The sequence below is a fragment of the Electrophorus electricus genome, chromosome 14, assembly GCF_013358815.1.
Source record: "Electrophorus electricus isolate fEleEle1 chromosome 14, fEleEle1.pri, whole genome shotgun sequence".
NCBI lineage: Eukaryota > Metazoa > Chordata > Actinopteri > Gymnotiformes > Gymnotidae > Electrophorus > Electrophorus electricus.
Genome location: NC_049548.1, coordinates 4,857,621 through 4,873,221, shown reverse-complemented (window position 1 = coordinate 4,873,221; position 15,601 = coordinate 4,857,621). Strand labels below are relative to the sequence as shown.

Here is a 15,601-nt window from a genome sequence, read left to right as displayed (position 1 = left end):
ATAATTTATTTATAGTACATGATAATTTAAAACGTGTATGAGTCCTACAAAATTCTTTTGCAAGTTATATACTTAAAATCATTCCATGACAGTCGTCTCAGTTTATTGCTTACAAATGCAGTCCAACACCAAAACAAATAGTTGATAAGGGACAAAGATATGGTGTTATATAATATTGACTTCACCCATTACTCTTAACAGGGACCACTGGATATAAAACCTTTATGCATATGTAATATTGCACATTTGTTAACTTTGTTTTTAATCTTTGCTAAATGTCAGAAGAAAGATGAGTAGGTCTCATTTGTAACAAAAAAGTTAACTGGTGAAGGCTGATGTGATTTCAGTGAACTAGCCTACATTTTGGAGCTGTGTAAACCATTTTAATTTCTCACATAATTTAGAGGCAACATTTCAGACAAGAAATGGAGAATAACTGAGACAAGTGGATTCACGGTGGTTTGCTGGCTACATACACGACTGTTTCACAGGCTATTAGCAGCTTTTGAGGATCCCACTGGTATCCACATAGGTGCCACCTTTCCTGCAACTAACGCCACAGACAGGCTACATAGCCTGTCGGTCTCAGAACATTCATTTACATAATGACTACATTTCAAATATAAAACAGATCATTGACCTATAAAAAACATTGATTATACAATACATTCAGTAGGCCATACGTCAGAATAAATCTAATGCAGAGGTAAATAGGTATTGTACAAAATATACTGCTGTGTGAGGTACAGCCCTTACTCCTACGCTACAGTCCCGGCAAGTTAAGTTTTTACTGGAAATCTGCATTATTTAAAAAAAAAAACAGGTTGGGGATAAATGGGCATTTTAAGTGTATAGGTGTCACAAATATTTTTTTAAAAGGCAGTATAAAAACCAAAGCAAGGACCTTAACACTTTAAAAGATAATGCCTATCAATATAGGTCACCATATAAAGTCAACACAGAGGTCAGAACAAATCCATTTGTCCATCATAAGGCATCCAGCTGCTGTGTAGAGGTGTAGAGGATTGTACTCGGCACCTCCAATTTTCTCATACCTTTTGCACAGTGAATGACAATGTCTCAGTGTGGTTTCTGAGATCACGGTGACAGTACATCTGCATATTCTGGGGTGCATTAATCACCGCTATGTTTAATTTACCAATATGATAAATTAGGAGTGTCACATGCTACTTAACACTATAGCCAGTGTATCACTGGTTCGCTGAATGAACAGCTCACTTTGATGTACTGTCTTTTTATGATGTATTCCTTAAGCTTTTCCTGAAAAGAGGCAAAGGCAGAGTTTTTAGTAGTGTTTATAAAATCAACATTAATACTGCTAATAATTAAAATGTTTTGTATTTTGATGACATTGTGGATAATAAAATTATTATGAGGGCCAAGTGAGATGTAAATGGCATGTTAAACAGAATGAATACCTACTTAAATGATGTGCTTATACTGGATAAAGAGGTCCTGTAGTTTCCTCTATTGGCTCTAAATTATGGGCATCAGAGTTTTGATTAGTTCTGAGATCTTCCCATACAAAGGTTAGCATAAAATCAACAAGTAAAAACCAGCAGAAATGTTTATTTTTTTCTTCTTTTAGCCATATTTTAGTGACATTTGCAATTCAAACAAAAAAAATATGTAGTTTTGTCTGGTTATTTTGTTTCTCACCACGTAAGGTTCTTCTGGATCTGCACTGATGCACTAGCACTCCTATAAGCAAAGCCCCAAAAACGACCACAGCTGCCAGCACTGAAAAACTGGTAATGGCTGCCACCCTCCAGGAATCCCGAGGTTCAATATGTGGACCTGTTGAACACACAACAGTGTTACTGGAGGAACGCCACGGTTTTGTTTTTTTGGTTACTGCAAGTGTCAAAGCACTACTGATCTTTGCATGTGCTTTAAGCCATTTCAGTACTATCCATTCATAAAACATTCATCTGAAGAAATATTCTACTTATTCTATTCTACTTGGGCAATAATCTGTATACAAAGTGCAATACACCCAAGTGTTCTATACTATGTGCAGTTTAGTATTAAAATTCTCTCACATTAGTTAATGTGAATTGACTAAAACCTTATTTTGCTAATCTGCATATGGTTTAATTATGTAAATATCTGTAACTCACATGTTTCACATGATGGAGTTTTGGGATACTGTAGGCATATAGAGCAAGGTATACATTCATCAATATCGCTGTTCAAAAACTCAAATTTTTTACAGGCAGGATCTGTGAGAGTAAAACAAACAGGAGTTAATGTGGCCTGGTTTATCATTATTTGGGTGTGCAAAATCAACCTGATAGGAACAGGTGGTGTTTGCTGACAGTCAAACTTGAGTTGAAAAACAATGCAAGCCAGGGAACTTCTTTTGTCTCTAATTCATATGAAATGAGTTGGGAAATTCCGTTCAAGTGATGTGGCGCGCTTGTGGGGAAATGCTATTACTCATGCTCTGAGTGCGTAAGCAGCGATTCGACTGAACGAACATCTGAGCGTAACCAGACTGTCATGTAGCCACTGAGGGCTTACAGAAAACCATCATGGGCACCAGGCACTGGGAGAAGTGATTTCATGAGAATCCAATAGTTGTGAGAAACAGTATTTGAATTTTTCCTCACTCATACACAGCTGACGCAGAAGCTGCAGAAATATGAAAGTCTGTGGTCAAACACATACCACAAGATTCACTGTTATCTCTCTGAAATGAAGAGGAAGCTAGACGATACAACAATATTCTACAGCATGAAGTATAGTTTCTGACTATTGTAATTTGACAGATAAATATATAAACATAAGGCCCTGTACATTTGTTTGCCCTTTCAAAGATTCTGTTTATGTGGGAGATCAGCTGTGACAGGAATGAGTTAAATTAATACTTTAAAGTCATATCCTTGAACCTGACCTGCAAGTTTTGAGGTAAGAATGAAACAGGTGATTTCCTAGCCTACATTGATTTACTGTGACAGTCGTTGCAAAGATGCATTTCTACCATTTCACTGATGCAATCATTAGTGAACTTACCTTTAGACTAACATTGATTTATTTCTTTGTGAGGCAATTGGTAAAATAGAAGGTACTAATCTCTACAGGGTTTTAGTTACACTGTCACATATACTAAGTCTGCATGCGCTGTATTTATATTTTGTGCTATATCATGTGTATTGAGCAGATCCAGATTTATATTTATGTGTAGATCTGTTATTAGACAATATAAAGCAATAATCTGTACTAGACCTGTTTTGTTGAAATTGTGCCTCTGAAACAGTCATCCAGTATTAACTCTAATCTGTAACCAGCAAATATAAACGAGCCTATAAACACCTTTTTTCCCCCGAGTTCACAAATCATAATGCTTGAAGCAATTCTCCTATACTGACGAAAGCTTTTGCATAAACAAACGAAATCGCTGCCTAAAACACTTCAAACATAGAAACACATCAAATATATTCAAGAAAACATCCCATCTAATCATCCTCCGTTCATTTGTTTCACCCAGCATGTTCCAGAGCTTCACAACAGCAAACCCTCTCTATGGCGAAAGCTCTGGGGCTCCAGGGATTGCAATGCAACTCATGCTGTGCGAGGGAGTGAAATAAGGACATCGGAATGCGGAACCGGTGGGAACTCAAACTAGTAAAGGAAGCGAATCCGTGCAAAGTTACCGTTAACTCCCATTAACTGTTAAACCATGTTCAACGATTGCGATGTGTATTCTGTACAATCTGTAAAATGTGTATTAAGTATAGGTTTAAGTAATAAGGTTATTTAATATTTACATCTTGCAAATACAACTAATTGCAAACTACATTATGGACGACCTTGATTACATTCGCAAAATTCTGAAAAAATTCAAAGAATATTCTTACCTTTTTCCGCTTTTATTCCACGTAAATGCGTTCCCGCCACAAGAACCAAACAAAGGGCACGAAAAAGAGTGTGTACATCCATTTAACCTAGTGGGCTATAGTAAAATTCCAGTTTGGTAAAATAAAGTAACTGGCTTCTAGCATGGCAAAGTGAGCATGTGAATGACTCACCCCAAGTCTGCTGTTTTAACTGCGTCCACACCCACGCGCTGGGTTCAGCGCCCATGAGTCATTTCCTATGTACTGTACAGATTCTCTTTATGCTGCGAAACAGTGTTCTGGAGAGGAACTCTTCGCAGGGCATCCGATACATATGCAGTCAGTATTGGCCTTTGTATTTATGCGAAAGTGCAACCAGTCACTGCTGATGTAATTCAGAATTATATCGTGGTTGTGTTTGTTGTAAAGAAATATCCAAACATTATTTTATTTAGAAGAACTGAACGCAACTTTTAGTCACTTTGAGAAGCCTGGAGTCTTTAAGAGAGCAAACTGAAAGACCAGTATCCCATGAAACGACTTTGAGGAAAGAGCGCTCGTAAAAGTCACCACACCCAACGACGTAATTCGCTGTAGCTTGTCCAAGAGCGCAAACAAAAGTCCAGTGTTTGGCAAACACGGCCTTTCGAGGAGAGTGTGGTACAATTATTAACTCGAATGACGCGACAACGGGATGAGGAAAACGTACACAGTAACTGAATAAAAAACGTTTTCTTTAAAATTTCATCAACAGTGAACTAAAATGCATACCATCTTAGCATTAACAGCAGCATCCCCCCCTCCCCCCGCCGTTCATCTCTAAGGTTATTTGCATTGCAAATAGTCACATGACTTTAAATTTGCTTAACAAGTTACAGAAGAAACTCTAAATTGTTTACAGCAAAATGCCGCGATACATTGTGCTGAAATAAAGACTTGAGTTCAAGATGAACACTACATTTAACAGACCTGTCATTAGAAACACTTCGCTTTTACGTGTTCTGGGAGGTTTTATAGTTCATCACTACCATGTGCAGTTTGCAATGTCGTATCCTCTTCTCCTTATCGGGGGTCAGTTTCTGACCACAGAACCGCCGTGTGGCTAGACGTTTTGGGATAGATCTCTCTTATTCCAGCAGTAATGTCGCCACGTGAAAAAACAGAGGTGCCAAAGAAATATTCAACACCACAATGCCCACAGTCGTACCTATTAAATTCACATATGAGACAGATGTACCTAATAATATGGATAGTGTGTGTGTCAATTTCACGTATCACATCAATTCAACAGGGATTTTCTGTGTTGCCCTACAGTACGGACAGTGACATTAAAGGTATACGTGTTTCAATACCATAACCATTTTACGATAGACGCTGACAGTTACGCTACTGTATTCAGGTCAATATCAATGTCACGAAGTTTGTTCCTTTAAAAACATCGTTAGACAAAACTGTCGTCTATAAATGGCGCAAACATTTGAACAGATTTACTTCAACTCCAGCCTCCAACAAGGAGGGAAAAACTTATTTTAGTATTTCATCTTGATAAAAATAATTGTTTCATGCAAGTCATTAAGCTATATACACTGAATGTCAGTATCTGTGGGTTTAGGATTCAATGCAAACCAAGGACCATCTCCTCTCAATTGGGCCCAGAGTGCCACAATCCTCCCATATTCTGATGCCATCTAAGAACTGCTTGGCAAATTTGTGAGTCGGTACTTGGTAACATGTGTTTACTTATTTATGTTTACAAGACATAAATGAGAACAGAATGCAATTTCAGTTGTTAGCACTGAAAGGGCTGATAGTAAAGACACATTGCTGAGACTTACTTCATTTCGAAGGCATAAGCGTTAAGAGCTATGGTGTCTATTTTCCAAACCTGTTTAGACAGGATCAGTAATTACAGCTGTATTTACTGATAATCACAAATTCCCTGATTTCTGTCATAAAGGACTCAAAACTAAAATAAATGTCCTTTTTATGTCAGCCAAGTGGGCTGAAATTTAAATGCTGAATCTCTGTGATGACTCTTTAGACAACTCCCTCTAGAGAACTCTATACCCTCTGTCATTGCAATCCCTATTTTTTTTTTATTTTCTTGACATTTTCTTGTAGTTTCTACTGATGGTTGTCTGAATTATGCTGATTTAATTTGTCCAAAATGTTTGGTACGTACTTTGAAGAGCCCTAGAAGTAGCACATTACAGCAGAATTCTGCTGGATCATACTACTAGTTACTACACTACTCAACTGAAATAAGACCCATCACTACCACAACAAAAACAAACACTGCAGTGTTTTGCAGATGCACATATTCTATTAACTTGTTAGAACATCTGCAACACATTTTTGATGGTACTGGAAATTATATTTAAGGGGCTATGGTGAAGTGCACTGTTCTAAATTTCAACATTTTCTAAAGCAAATGCAAGGTAAAAAACATCACATTTTAAGTTACAGAACACTGAAAAGACAAATTGTAAAACAACCCATAGGCTTGGAAACATCATTTATAAACATGCGCAGGTTGTGTCCTATTGGCTGTAATCATCACTCACTTCAGACTTTCAACTTGCAACGTCACTGTCCATTTGGTCACTAGCACCAAGTGATTACAGATGTACAAGAAAAATCCTTTTTGAGCAGAATGACATGCCACAGCATGTGTACTCTTAGGCCTTAAATCCACTTCCCCGTTCTTTCTCTATCTTTTTTCTGCTCATTATGTTAATGATCCCATCCTGGGCTCAAGTGATATAGATGCGATGGAAGTCGTTGGCTCCGAAAGCAGCATTGCACTTAGGACACTTCCTCTGGCGTGTGTCATAGCGTGTCTTCAAGCACTCGTAGCAGAAGACATGGAAACACTTAGTTAGCACAGTCTCCTTGTCCCGGGTATTGCAACAGGGGCAGCGCAGTTTAGCCTGCAGATGAAAATATAGTTAGGAACAAAGCAAGTGTATTCTTATTAAAAGTATAAATAATTGCAAATAAAGGATTAATCATTTTTAGGAAACACTATTCAGTCCAGCATCTACATATCTTGTATTTCCTGTACCTTATACTGATTGATTTCTTCTTGCAAGATCTCATCAGCATCACTATACACCTCCACCTTCTTCTGTTTCTCCAGCTTTCGGCGTAGCCTAGACAAGTCCTCCTAAAAGGTGTGCAGCATACAATGCATTACAGGGATTCCCAAATACTAGATAATTTTTACATTTTTTAAAAACGTGCATTAGCTGTATGTATGCTCTGTACCTGGGCACGTTTAAGATTGCCACTCTCCCTTTCACGTGCTGTCCGGTTTTCCAGCACAGAGGCCTGGATCTCTCTTAACTTGGTCTGTGTGTGTTCCAGCTGCACCTTCAGGTCTTCAGCCAGCTGAGCTGCCTCCACTGCCTGTACCCAAGAGAAGGGGGAACGCAGGCCCTGCTGTATTTCACACTGTTTTTGTCCTGCACAGTTCAGGATAACCCTCTAACAACAAACGAACAAACAAACCTCAAGGGGGAAAAAAAAAAAAGAAGCTCAGAGCTGTATGACCTTGCCCTTACTTTGCGCTTGTTGAGTTCAAGAGCTTGTGTGCGTAGTGCTAACTCTTTCTCCAAGGTGGCCAGCGAGCTCTGCAGCACACCCTCCTTCTCCTCCAGCTTCTGCACCACCAGTAGCTGAGCATCAACCTGGAGAGGAAGGAATATGGGCAGCTTGGAAAGTTAGCCCCCACTGCTAATGCAAAAGCGTCAGCGCTGCACGCTCCAGGCACATCACGCAAACTCTGGACTTGGCTTTCATTGGTGGGTGCCTGCAAGTCCTTGTAGAAGAACCTCTAGGGTCTTGGCGTACCTGTGTTTTGAAGGTCAGCACCTGGTCAGCCAGCTCCTCTTTCTCCTCTCGCAACAGCTTGTAGATCTGGTTGGATTTGATCCTCTCGCTCATCAGCTTGAAGTTGGCATCGTCCTTTTCCCTCAGCTGCTGCATCAGTCGGCTGTTCTGCTCCTGCATGTCCTCAAATGCCTGGCCTGTCACATCCATCTCACTCAGCAGGGCTTCCTCTTCCTGAACACACACACAGCTGTCACATTCTACCCAGGTTCTTTTATACTGGCAGAAAATCAGTTAACAAAGTATATAAATGGTAGTCTAGCATACCTGCTTGGTGGCAGTGAGCTTCTTCTGCAGATGTTCAATGGTCTCCTCCGCCACCCGAAGCTTCCTCAGTGCATCTTCGTCAGCTAGTTTCTTGCTCTCCTTCCTTTCTCTCTCCTCCAGCTCACGCACCCTCTGCCTAAGTTCATCTACCTGCAAGAGCACAGCAAAGACGTCAGAACCTGCTTGCATGTATGAAAACAGTAATGAAAGAAGACCGTGAGATTTCGAGAGGCACACAGACCTCGGCTTTGGACTTCCTCTCAGCTGCCATAAGCTGCACTTTATCCCTCTGCTCTTTCGGAGCAGACTTGTACATGTCCAGCAGCAACTTCATCTCCTTCTGAGATTCCTGAGCTTTCCTTATTGATAGAGACATTTCGTTTCAGTCTACAGAATTGAAAGCATTTGTTCAATGGCATTTAATGGGGACCCAGTAATAAACTTCACATATGTACCTTCTTGGTTATGACAAAATGCTCCTCCTTTTATTGTGAAGCAAGCTTAGTTTGATTCATATTTAAAATGTACTGCACAGTCATGGCTAAAGGTTTTGAGACTAGCACAAACTTGGGTTTTCACAAAGTTTGCTGCTTCAGTTTTATGGTGACAATTTGCATTAACTCTAGACTGCAAAGAGTGATCAGATGAATTGCAATTAATTGCAAAGTTATTCCTTGCCATGAAAATTAACAATCACAAAAATTACTGCATTTCAGCCCTGACACAAAATGGCCTGCCAACATAATTTCAGTGATCTTCTCGTTAGCTCAGGAGAAAGTATTAATGAGGACAAGGCAGCTGATTTAATTCAGCCATTTATCAAATCATCACTGCAATTGAACCTCTCGCCTTGAAGTTCTTGAAGGCGGCTTCAGGGTGCCCAAAAAAGTCAAGAAAGCACCAGGACCATCTCCTAAAGAGGATGCAGCTACAGAATTGGGTCACTACCAGTGCAGAGCTTGCTCAGGAATGGCAGAAGGCAGGTGTGAATGCATCTGCACGCACAGTGAGTCGAGGCTTTTGGAGGATGGCTTGAGGTTAAGAAGGGCAGCAAAAAAGCCACTTCTCTCCAAGAAAAACATCAAGTACAGATTGACATTCGGCAGGAAGTATAGGGACTGGACTGCAGAGGCATAGGGTAAAGTTATTTCCCCTATGATTCCCCCTTCAGACTGTTTTGGACATCTGGACAAATGATTGCCCAGGGGGAAAAAAAGGTGAGCACTACCATGAGTCCTGTGTCATGCCAACAATGAGGCATCCTGAGACCATTAATGTGTGGGGTTGCTTCTCATCCAAGGGAATGAGTTTGCTCAAAATATTGCCTAAGAACACTGCCATGAATAAGGAATGGTATCAAAACCTCCTCCAATAGCAACTTCTCTCAACGATCCAGGAGCAATTTGGTGATGAACAATGCTTTTTACAGCATGACGCAGAGCACCATGTCACAAGGCAAAAGTGATAACCAAATAGCTTGGTGAACAAAACATTGACGTTTTGGCCAGGAAACTCCTCAGACCTCAATCCCATTGAGAACTTGTGGTCAATCCTCAAAAAGAGGGTGAACAAACAAAAACACAGAAACTGTGATCAACTCCAAGCAGTGATTAGGCAAGAATGGGTTGCCATCAGTCAAGGTTTTGCCCAGAAGCTGATATCCAGCATGCCAAGGTGAATTGCAGAAGTCTTAAAAAAAGAAGGGTCAGCACTAAGTATTAAGTCTGTTTAAACTGGATGTATTTGGTCAACAAAAAGTAAAAAACACCCTTATGAAATGCTGATAATTGTACTTCACTATACCATATAAACATCTGACAAAAGGACCTAAAAAAAAAAAGCTGAGGAAGTAAACTTTGCGAAAACCAAAATTTCTCAGTCTCAAAACTTTTGGCCATGAATGCACTGGTTGTTTATGGAGTTTATAGGGTGCCACTTCAAATCCTACTGTGTAAAAGCAGAGGCATACTTGAGCTCTGTCCTGAGCATCTTCAGAGTGTCAGAGTCCTTCCTCTTCAGCTCCTCACTGCGCTGCCTCTCTCGCTCTCGCTCCCTCTCCCTCTCTCTCTCTGTCTCCCGCTCGCGTTCCCGGGCTCGCTGTCTCTCCAACTCCCGCCTCCTTTCCTCTTCCTCTTCTTGTTCGTCATCCTCCTCCTTCTTCACATCCGGTCCTCCATCGCTCACACTCTCCTCCAGCATCAGCACACTGCCAGCATCACCGCTCTGGCACTTCAGCTGAAAGGCAACGCTCTGTTTAACAGCAGATAGTTTACACACTACAGTGAGTTCAGCACACTACAGTCACATAAGACAGGGGAAAAAAAACAAAACAAAACCACACCTGAAAAACAGAAAAAAAAAGACAACTAAGCACAGTGTCTGCATGCAAACCAGATCTCTAGTATGTATAACCAAGTAATAAATCTCTTTGAATTCAAACCTGTATTCCTGCATGCTTAAAATAAATAAAACGAAGAAAAATATATTCTACAAAAATCAAACCTTAGTAAACAAATTACTTCACAGACATCAAGGGATAAAGATATAAACCAAACCTTGTTGATTTCCATCTGAGTTTCACGCAGCTTCCTTTTATATCTCTGCACATCTCCTTTGAGTTGGTGGTTATGGTTCTGAAGGCTGCTAATTAAATGCCTCATTTCTCTGTTTATTGGGCCTGTAGAAGAGACAAAAGTGTGTGAGATGTTAGGACTGATAACGGCAAACAGGTTTCACTATCGATTGCTTGGTAAGCATTGAACTCCTGCCAAAATACTGAACAATCTGAAAAGTGATGACGGTGTACATCACCCACACACTTACTCAGTGGTTACAGTAAAGGAGCAAAACCTGGGGAAATTTACTGCTTTGAAATGTACCAACAACCCATGCACATATTCCTCACAATGCAAACTTGATCAAAACAAATAAAGACTAAGATAAGGGTTACCTGCTTGCTCATTGGCTGCAAGGTTCTGTTCAAACTCGATCCGCAGCATCTCATATTCTTTGCGCACCTGGGCTAATGTGTCCTCTAACTGGATGACCTCAGTTCGTAATTTCTTCTGAAGAGACAGCTCGTCACTCTTCAATACAGATGAAAGAGAAGAAAAATCACATTTCCCCTTTACTGAGATTAAGGGACATACAATGTAAAAACTAAGATTTCAAGCCTTCAAAACTGCTAATATTGCCATCATAAATCAAGAGAGTTGTTTACTGAATTAAGTGAATATTTCTATATACTGCAACAACACTCCTGACAGATGTTTAAAGCTCTTGTGCTCATATATTGAACTGTACTGCACCAAGACTTTCAAAAGTTGGTGGAATATGCAGGTGCTGCATGGCATCTTGGTGCTCACCTCCATGTGTTCAATTTGGCGCAGGTGAGCGTTCTTTGCAGTGAGCAGCAGGGCACGGGCCTCGTCGAGCTGGGTCTTCACTCCCAGAGACTCGTTGTAAAGCAGAGAGAACTGTGACTGGAGGCACTTGTACTCTGGGGTCTCCTTCACCACCTCTTCCGGAATGTTCCGAATGTTCATCTTACAAAACACAAATGTAAGCAATTTAACACTTTCTTTATACAGCTCTTGTAGTGAATACTGTTTGCCTATTGCAAATAGTGACTTCTGAAAAATTAATATTGCAGAAGACAATGTCACGCAAACGAAAATGACAACAAATCATAATTTTAATTTTTATTTTATTTTATTTTTTTAAATGTTCCACATCTGCTGGATAAGTGTTAAGTGTATACTTTCAAAGTGTATGCTTTCAAAGTAAAACATTTTGGTCTAAATAATGCTACAATTTTTTTAATGTCAATGTCACTTGCTATTTAATGCATTTTAAAAATATTTAAATGTAAGTTGCAATGACGAGAAATTAATGCAAAATATCAATATTGTGTCCATGACCTAAAGCAATGCAATGCTGAGGGAATGACAGACTTAACACTTCCGAAGCACTAGCACTGGATGAAGATGACATTTGCTCCGCTCGGTGGAGTGCAGTACCTTTAAGTTCTCACCCTCACGCACAGCCTCCTGCAGCTCCTGTTGCAGTTTCTCCAGCTCTGCCATGCGGCTGTTGGCCAGCTCCTGGTTCTGCTCCAGCTCTGCATTCAGCAACTCAAACTGTCAACCGCACAAAAAAAGCATTTTTTAAAAAAAGCCTGTTTCTGAAATGAATACTTCCAGCAATTTGATGGCACCTTTAAATCATTACAATACCAAAGTCTGGCATTACCTTTTGTATGTTGAGAGTGATCTGACCACCAGGCAGGCCACCAGAGCTACCAGAAGCGTGGTAGCCTGAGTTCAGCTGATATGCAAAAAGGCCCATTCAAAAGTTAATATCTTCCACATGCATTAAAGATTTTTGCACATCTCAGATAACATGCATCATCACTCACAAGCCAGCATGAATATGCAGGTTTTAGTTTTATAAGCAATTAATGTGTACAAATTTGCAATCCCTTTTAAAAAATTCAGTTACACAGAAGACATCAAAGGGCTGTATCTGATTTAGTGCAAATGAGGTCAAACAGCTGACCTGCTCAAGAGCCTCTGCTAGGTGCTTATTGAGCTTCTGCTCTCTGTTGCGGAGCTTCTCTATGTCCCACTGCAGGTCCTCCACAGCAGTCTCCATCTCAGACACCTTTGTTTCAGAGCTTGTCACTTTGTCAACCAGTTCATTATACTGTAGTGACAACAGCAGGAGGAAGCAGCCTTAAATACACTTGAAACGTTTTAAAACTTCATTAAAAGCCATTATTTCAATCAGTACAGAACCAAGCACTGATGCGAATAATGAGTACCTCCAGTGACGTTTTGTGGTGTCTTCCTTGCAGGGAGGAGGCAAGGTCTTGCAGCCTATTATTCTCCTCTAGTAGCGTGCGATTCATGGACATCATTTCTTGTTGACCATCATTCTCACATACTAAGAGAGAAGCAAAGACAACACTTTTTAGCATTAATAAACGAATCACCTGTATTGTGCATTTCATCTAAAATTAATCATATACCACATTGCAGTTTCTTATGCGAAATGGGTTAATGAGACTTTTTTTTTTCGTCTCAAAAAGGTATTTAAAGGTAAGCTTGGTATTGCTGTAAATAAGAACATAATTTACATGAACCCCTAGAACTCTAGTATCCTCAGTCTTATATAACATCAATAATATTAATAATACTGACAGCTAACGTATCACCTTGTATTTCAGTTTCAAAATTAAAAGTTAATGATAAACTATTAAAATAACAATGCTACTAAGTAAAAATAAAATACTTTTTTTTTTTTATGTGGCTTTATGTGGCTACTGAACCATATTCCTAATATTTTCTGAAGCCCTGCTACAAAGCTTAAAAACTGTATTTTCAAGAGCTCCTAGGGTTTAGCAATAAAGCCAGTCTCATCTTAGCAAAGTGAATGGGATATGTTAACACTTCAGGAGATCACCAAGTTCTCTCAGTGAACAAGGTTTGTATTTTGGCTGACACCGAGTCTGTCAAACATTAGCTTTGGATTGTCATAAACCAAAGGTAAAAGTTCTCATACTGCAGTAACTGAACTGCTAGGTACCTGCTACTTGTACTCGAGTGCACAGATTGTCAATGGAACTGTGCAGGCGGTCGAAAATGCAGACCATACAAGCTACTGCCCCTTTGCTGAACTGCATCCTGTCTTGCAGCTGCAAACTGAGCTCCTCCTCGCTGCTGTTATCCAGAGTGGAGAGGAAGGCCTTCGCGCTCTCGCTCAGAGGGGGAGGAGGGGGAGGGGCTACAAACAGAAAACAGGTGATGGGGGAACAGCTATAAATATGAAAAAAGGCTACAATGAAAAAACAAACCCTTCTATTTTCATTGTATTTTCTGAGTTCTCAGTGGAGTTTCATGGAAGGCGAGGACAATAAAGAAAATCTGTGTACCAGGGATTCCGTCCTGTAACGGCTCGTTGGGAGGCCCCACCGCAGCATCCGCCTGCCCCTGCTGCTCTTCCTGTGAGCGCTCCTGCTCCTGGAGGTGTTCAGCCTGCTGCTGCTGCTGCTCATCCTCCTCCTCATCTGCCGGAGGTGGAGGCTGAGGAAGGCCATCCTCTCCTTCTGCTGGAACTGCCAAAGGGGCAGGAATGTCAGGGGCAGGCGAGGGAGCTACAGGAGGATCATGGCCAGAGGTAGGAGGGCTAGGGGGGGTCTCCATGGGTGCTGGTGAGACCTCAGGTTCAACAGATTGCAGTAATTCTTGAACGTTTTCCTCCAGCTGTATAAAGAAAGTGTTAAAGAAGATGTTTCATATTTTTACCATGGCTTAAAGTAATATAGCACTCCTCACCCCATTTCTTTTTTTGCGCAGTACCTGTGTCCAGTAACGGTTCACAATGAGAAGTGTTGTGTCATCGGTCGCCTGCCTTTTTTCCAGCTTCTCAATTTTTTCTCTCAACTCATCTTCAATTGCTTGCCTCTGTTCAAGGCGCTCAAACAACTTCTTGTTCTTAAACTGAAGGACCTTCATGTCCATCTCCTCCTGCAAAACAACACAATTCAAAATGTAAACATTTAGGTCAATTCTGAGAACACCACCTACAGTATCACACGGAAAGCAATCTCTAAAACGGTAATGACGGGAACGTACTGTGGAAGAAACTCCTCCTATACGAATGGGTTCAATAAGAGTGGTCGTAGTCTTCTCTTCTTTTTTTACTTTCTTTTCGGGTGGGCCAGGAGGACTGTCTCCTCCAGAGGCACGCTTACCTCCCATGCCAGACATGGTTCTCTTAATTTGTACAGACAAACACAGATATATTTAAAAACTGTATGTTGCAAGGTGTTCTGGAACATTTGCGTTATTTAATCTCATCACTTCACAGTGGTACAGTAGTCAGAAGCCAAATAAGTGAAATGTCTTTTCTACATACATTTGCGATTCATATGGTTTTTAATTTATTACTGGGAAATCTATAGATTTCTGAGTAACCGTAGCAAAGCACGCAAAAGTCAACCTAAACAGATATACATAACGCTAGGACTAGATTCATTTCTTATACTGGGCTAATGCTATGGTTGCTAGCCAGCTTGTCAGAAGGCCTACCTTATCTCAACATAAAAACTGCTGTCGAAATATGATATTGACTAGTGTATCTATGTCTGGCTGTACATCAACAATGTACGTTACCTTGGCATAATCCTAAACACTGGTAGCTAGCTAGCTCTAAGCAACAGTTGGCAAGCAATTGCTAATGCTAGCTAGTTAGCTAAAGGGCTGTGCTAACTCCAAATATAGGAAGTCTGCTGGTAATATAGCTAGCTAGCTGTCTAGGTTAGCTAGCTAGCTAGCTGTCTAGCTAGCTAGGCAACCCAATAGTAAACACGGATGGTTTCACTTGAATGAAAAAAAAAAAAAAGCTAAATTTAAATTATTGCAGTTAACTCCGTGTGCCTGATTTGAAAAACAAATGAATTCATTCAACAGAGAAACTAAAAATATACGTTAAAATATCTGAATATAGCGACAAACCTTTGCTAACCGCAAAGATAGGAAACGTGAATAAGTGTGAAAATTGCTACAAAGAACATAACTAGG

At 40.3% G+C, this 15,601-nt stretch overlaps 1 protein-coding gene and 1 long non-coding RNA gene across 3 annotated transcripts; both read right to left on the bottom strand.

The window, feature by feature from the left end:
• Positions 1 to 84: 84 nt before the first annotated feature.
• On the bottom strand, positions 85 to 4,404 carry LOC113583968. Its single transcript, XR_003411370.2, has 5 exons — positions 3,882 to 4,404; positions 2,142 to 2,243; positions 1,681 to 1,818; positions 1,444 to 1,497; positions 85 to 1,281 (listed from the first exon to the last, which is right to left on the bottom strand). It is a non-coding gene; the product is annotated as an uncharacterized LOC113583968 (long non-coding RNA).
• A 1,178-nt stretch (positions 4,405 to 5,582) lies between these two features.
• rnf40 (ring finger protein 40) lies at positions 5,583 to 15,564 on the bottom strand. 2 transcript variants are annotated; one of them, XM_027020657.2, is made up of 20 exons: positions 15,536 to 15,564; positions 14,654 to 14,794; positions 14,378 to 14,545; positions 13,951 to 14,281; positions 13,605 to 13,802; positions 12,841 to 12,962; positions 12,576 to 12,722; positions 12,270 to 12,344; positions 12,038 to 12,157; positions 11,384 to 11,563; positions 10,969 to 11,104; positions 10,574 to 10,695; positions 9,988 to 10,268; positions 8,260 to 8,377; positions 8,019 to 8,168; positions 7,713 to 7,925; positions 7,424 to 7,549; positions 7,128 to 7,268; positions 6,925 to 7,026; positions 5,583 to 6,790 (listed from the first exon to the last, which is right to left on the bottom strand). In XM_027020657.2, exons 2-20 carry the CDS (start codon positions 14,786 to 14,788, stop codon positions 6,614 to 6,616), a joined length of 3,042 nt encoding a protein of 1,013 aa, XP_026876458.2. In that variant the 5' UTR covers positions 14,789 to 14,794; positions 15,536 to 15,564; the 3' UTR covers positions 5,583 to 6,613. The 2 variants fall into 2 exon arrangements, with proteins under 2 accessions (XP_026876458.2, XP_035389712.1); XM_035533819.1 differs by having other exon boundaries at positions 9,988 to 10,253.
• Between the last annotated feature and the right edge of the window lie 37 nt (positions 15,565 to 15,601).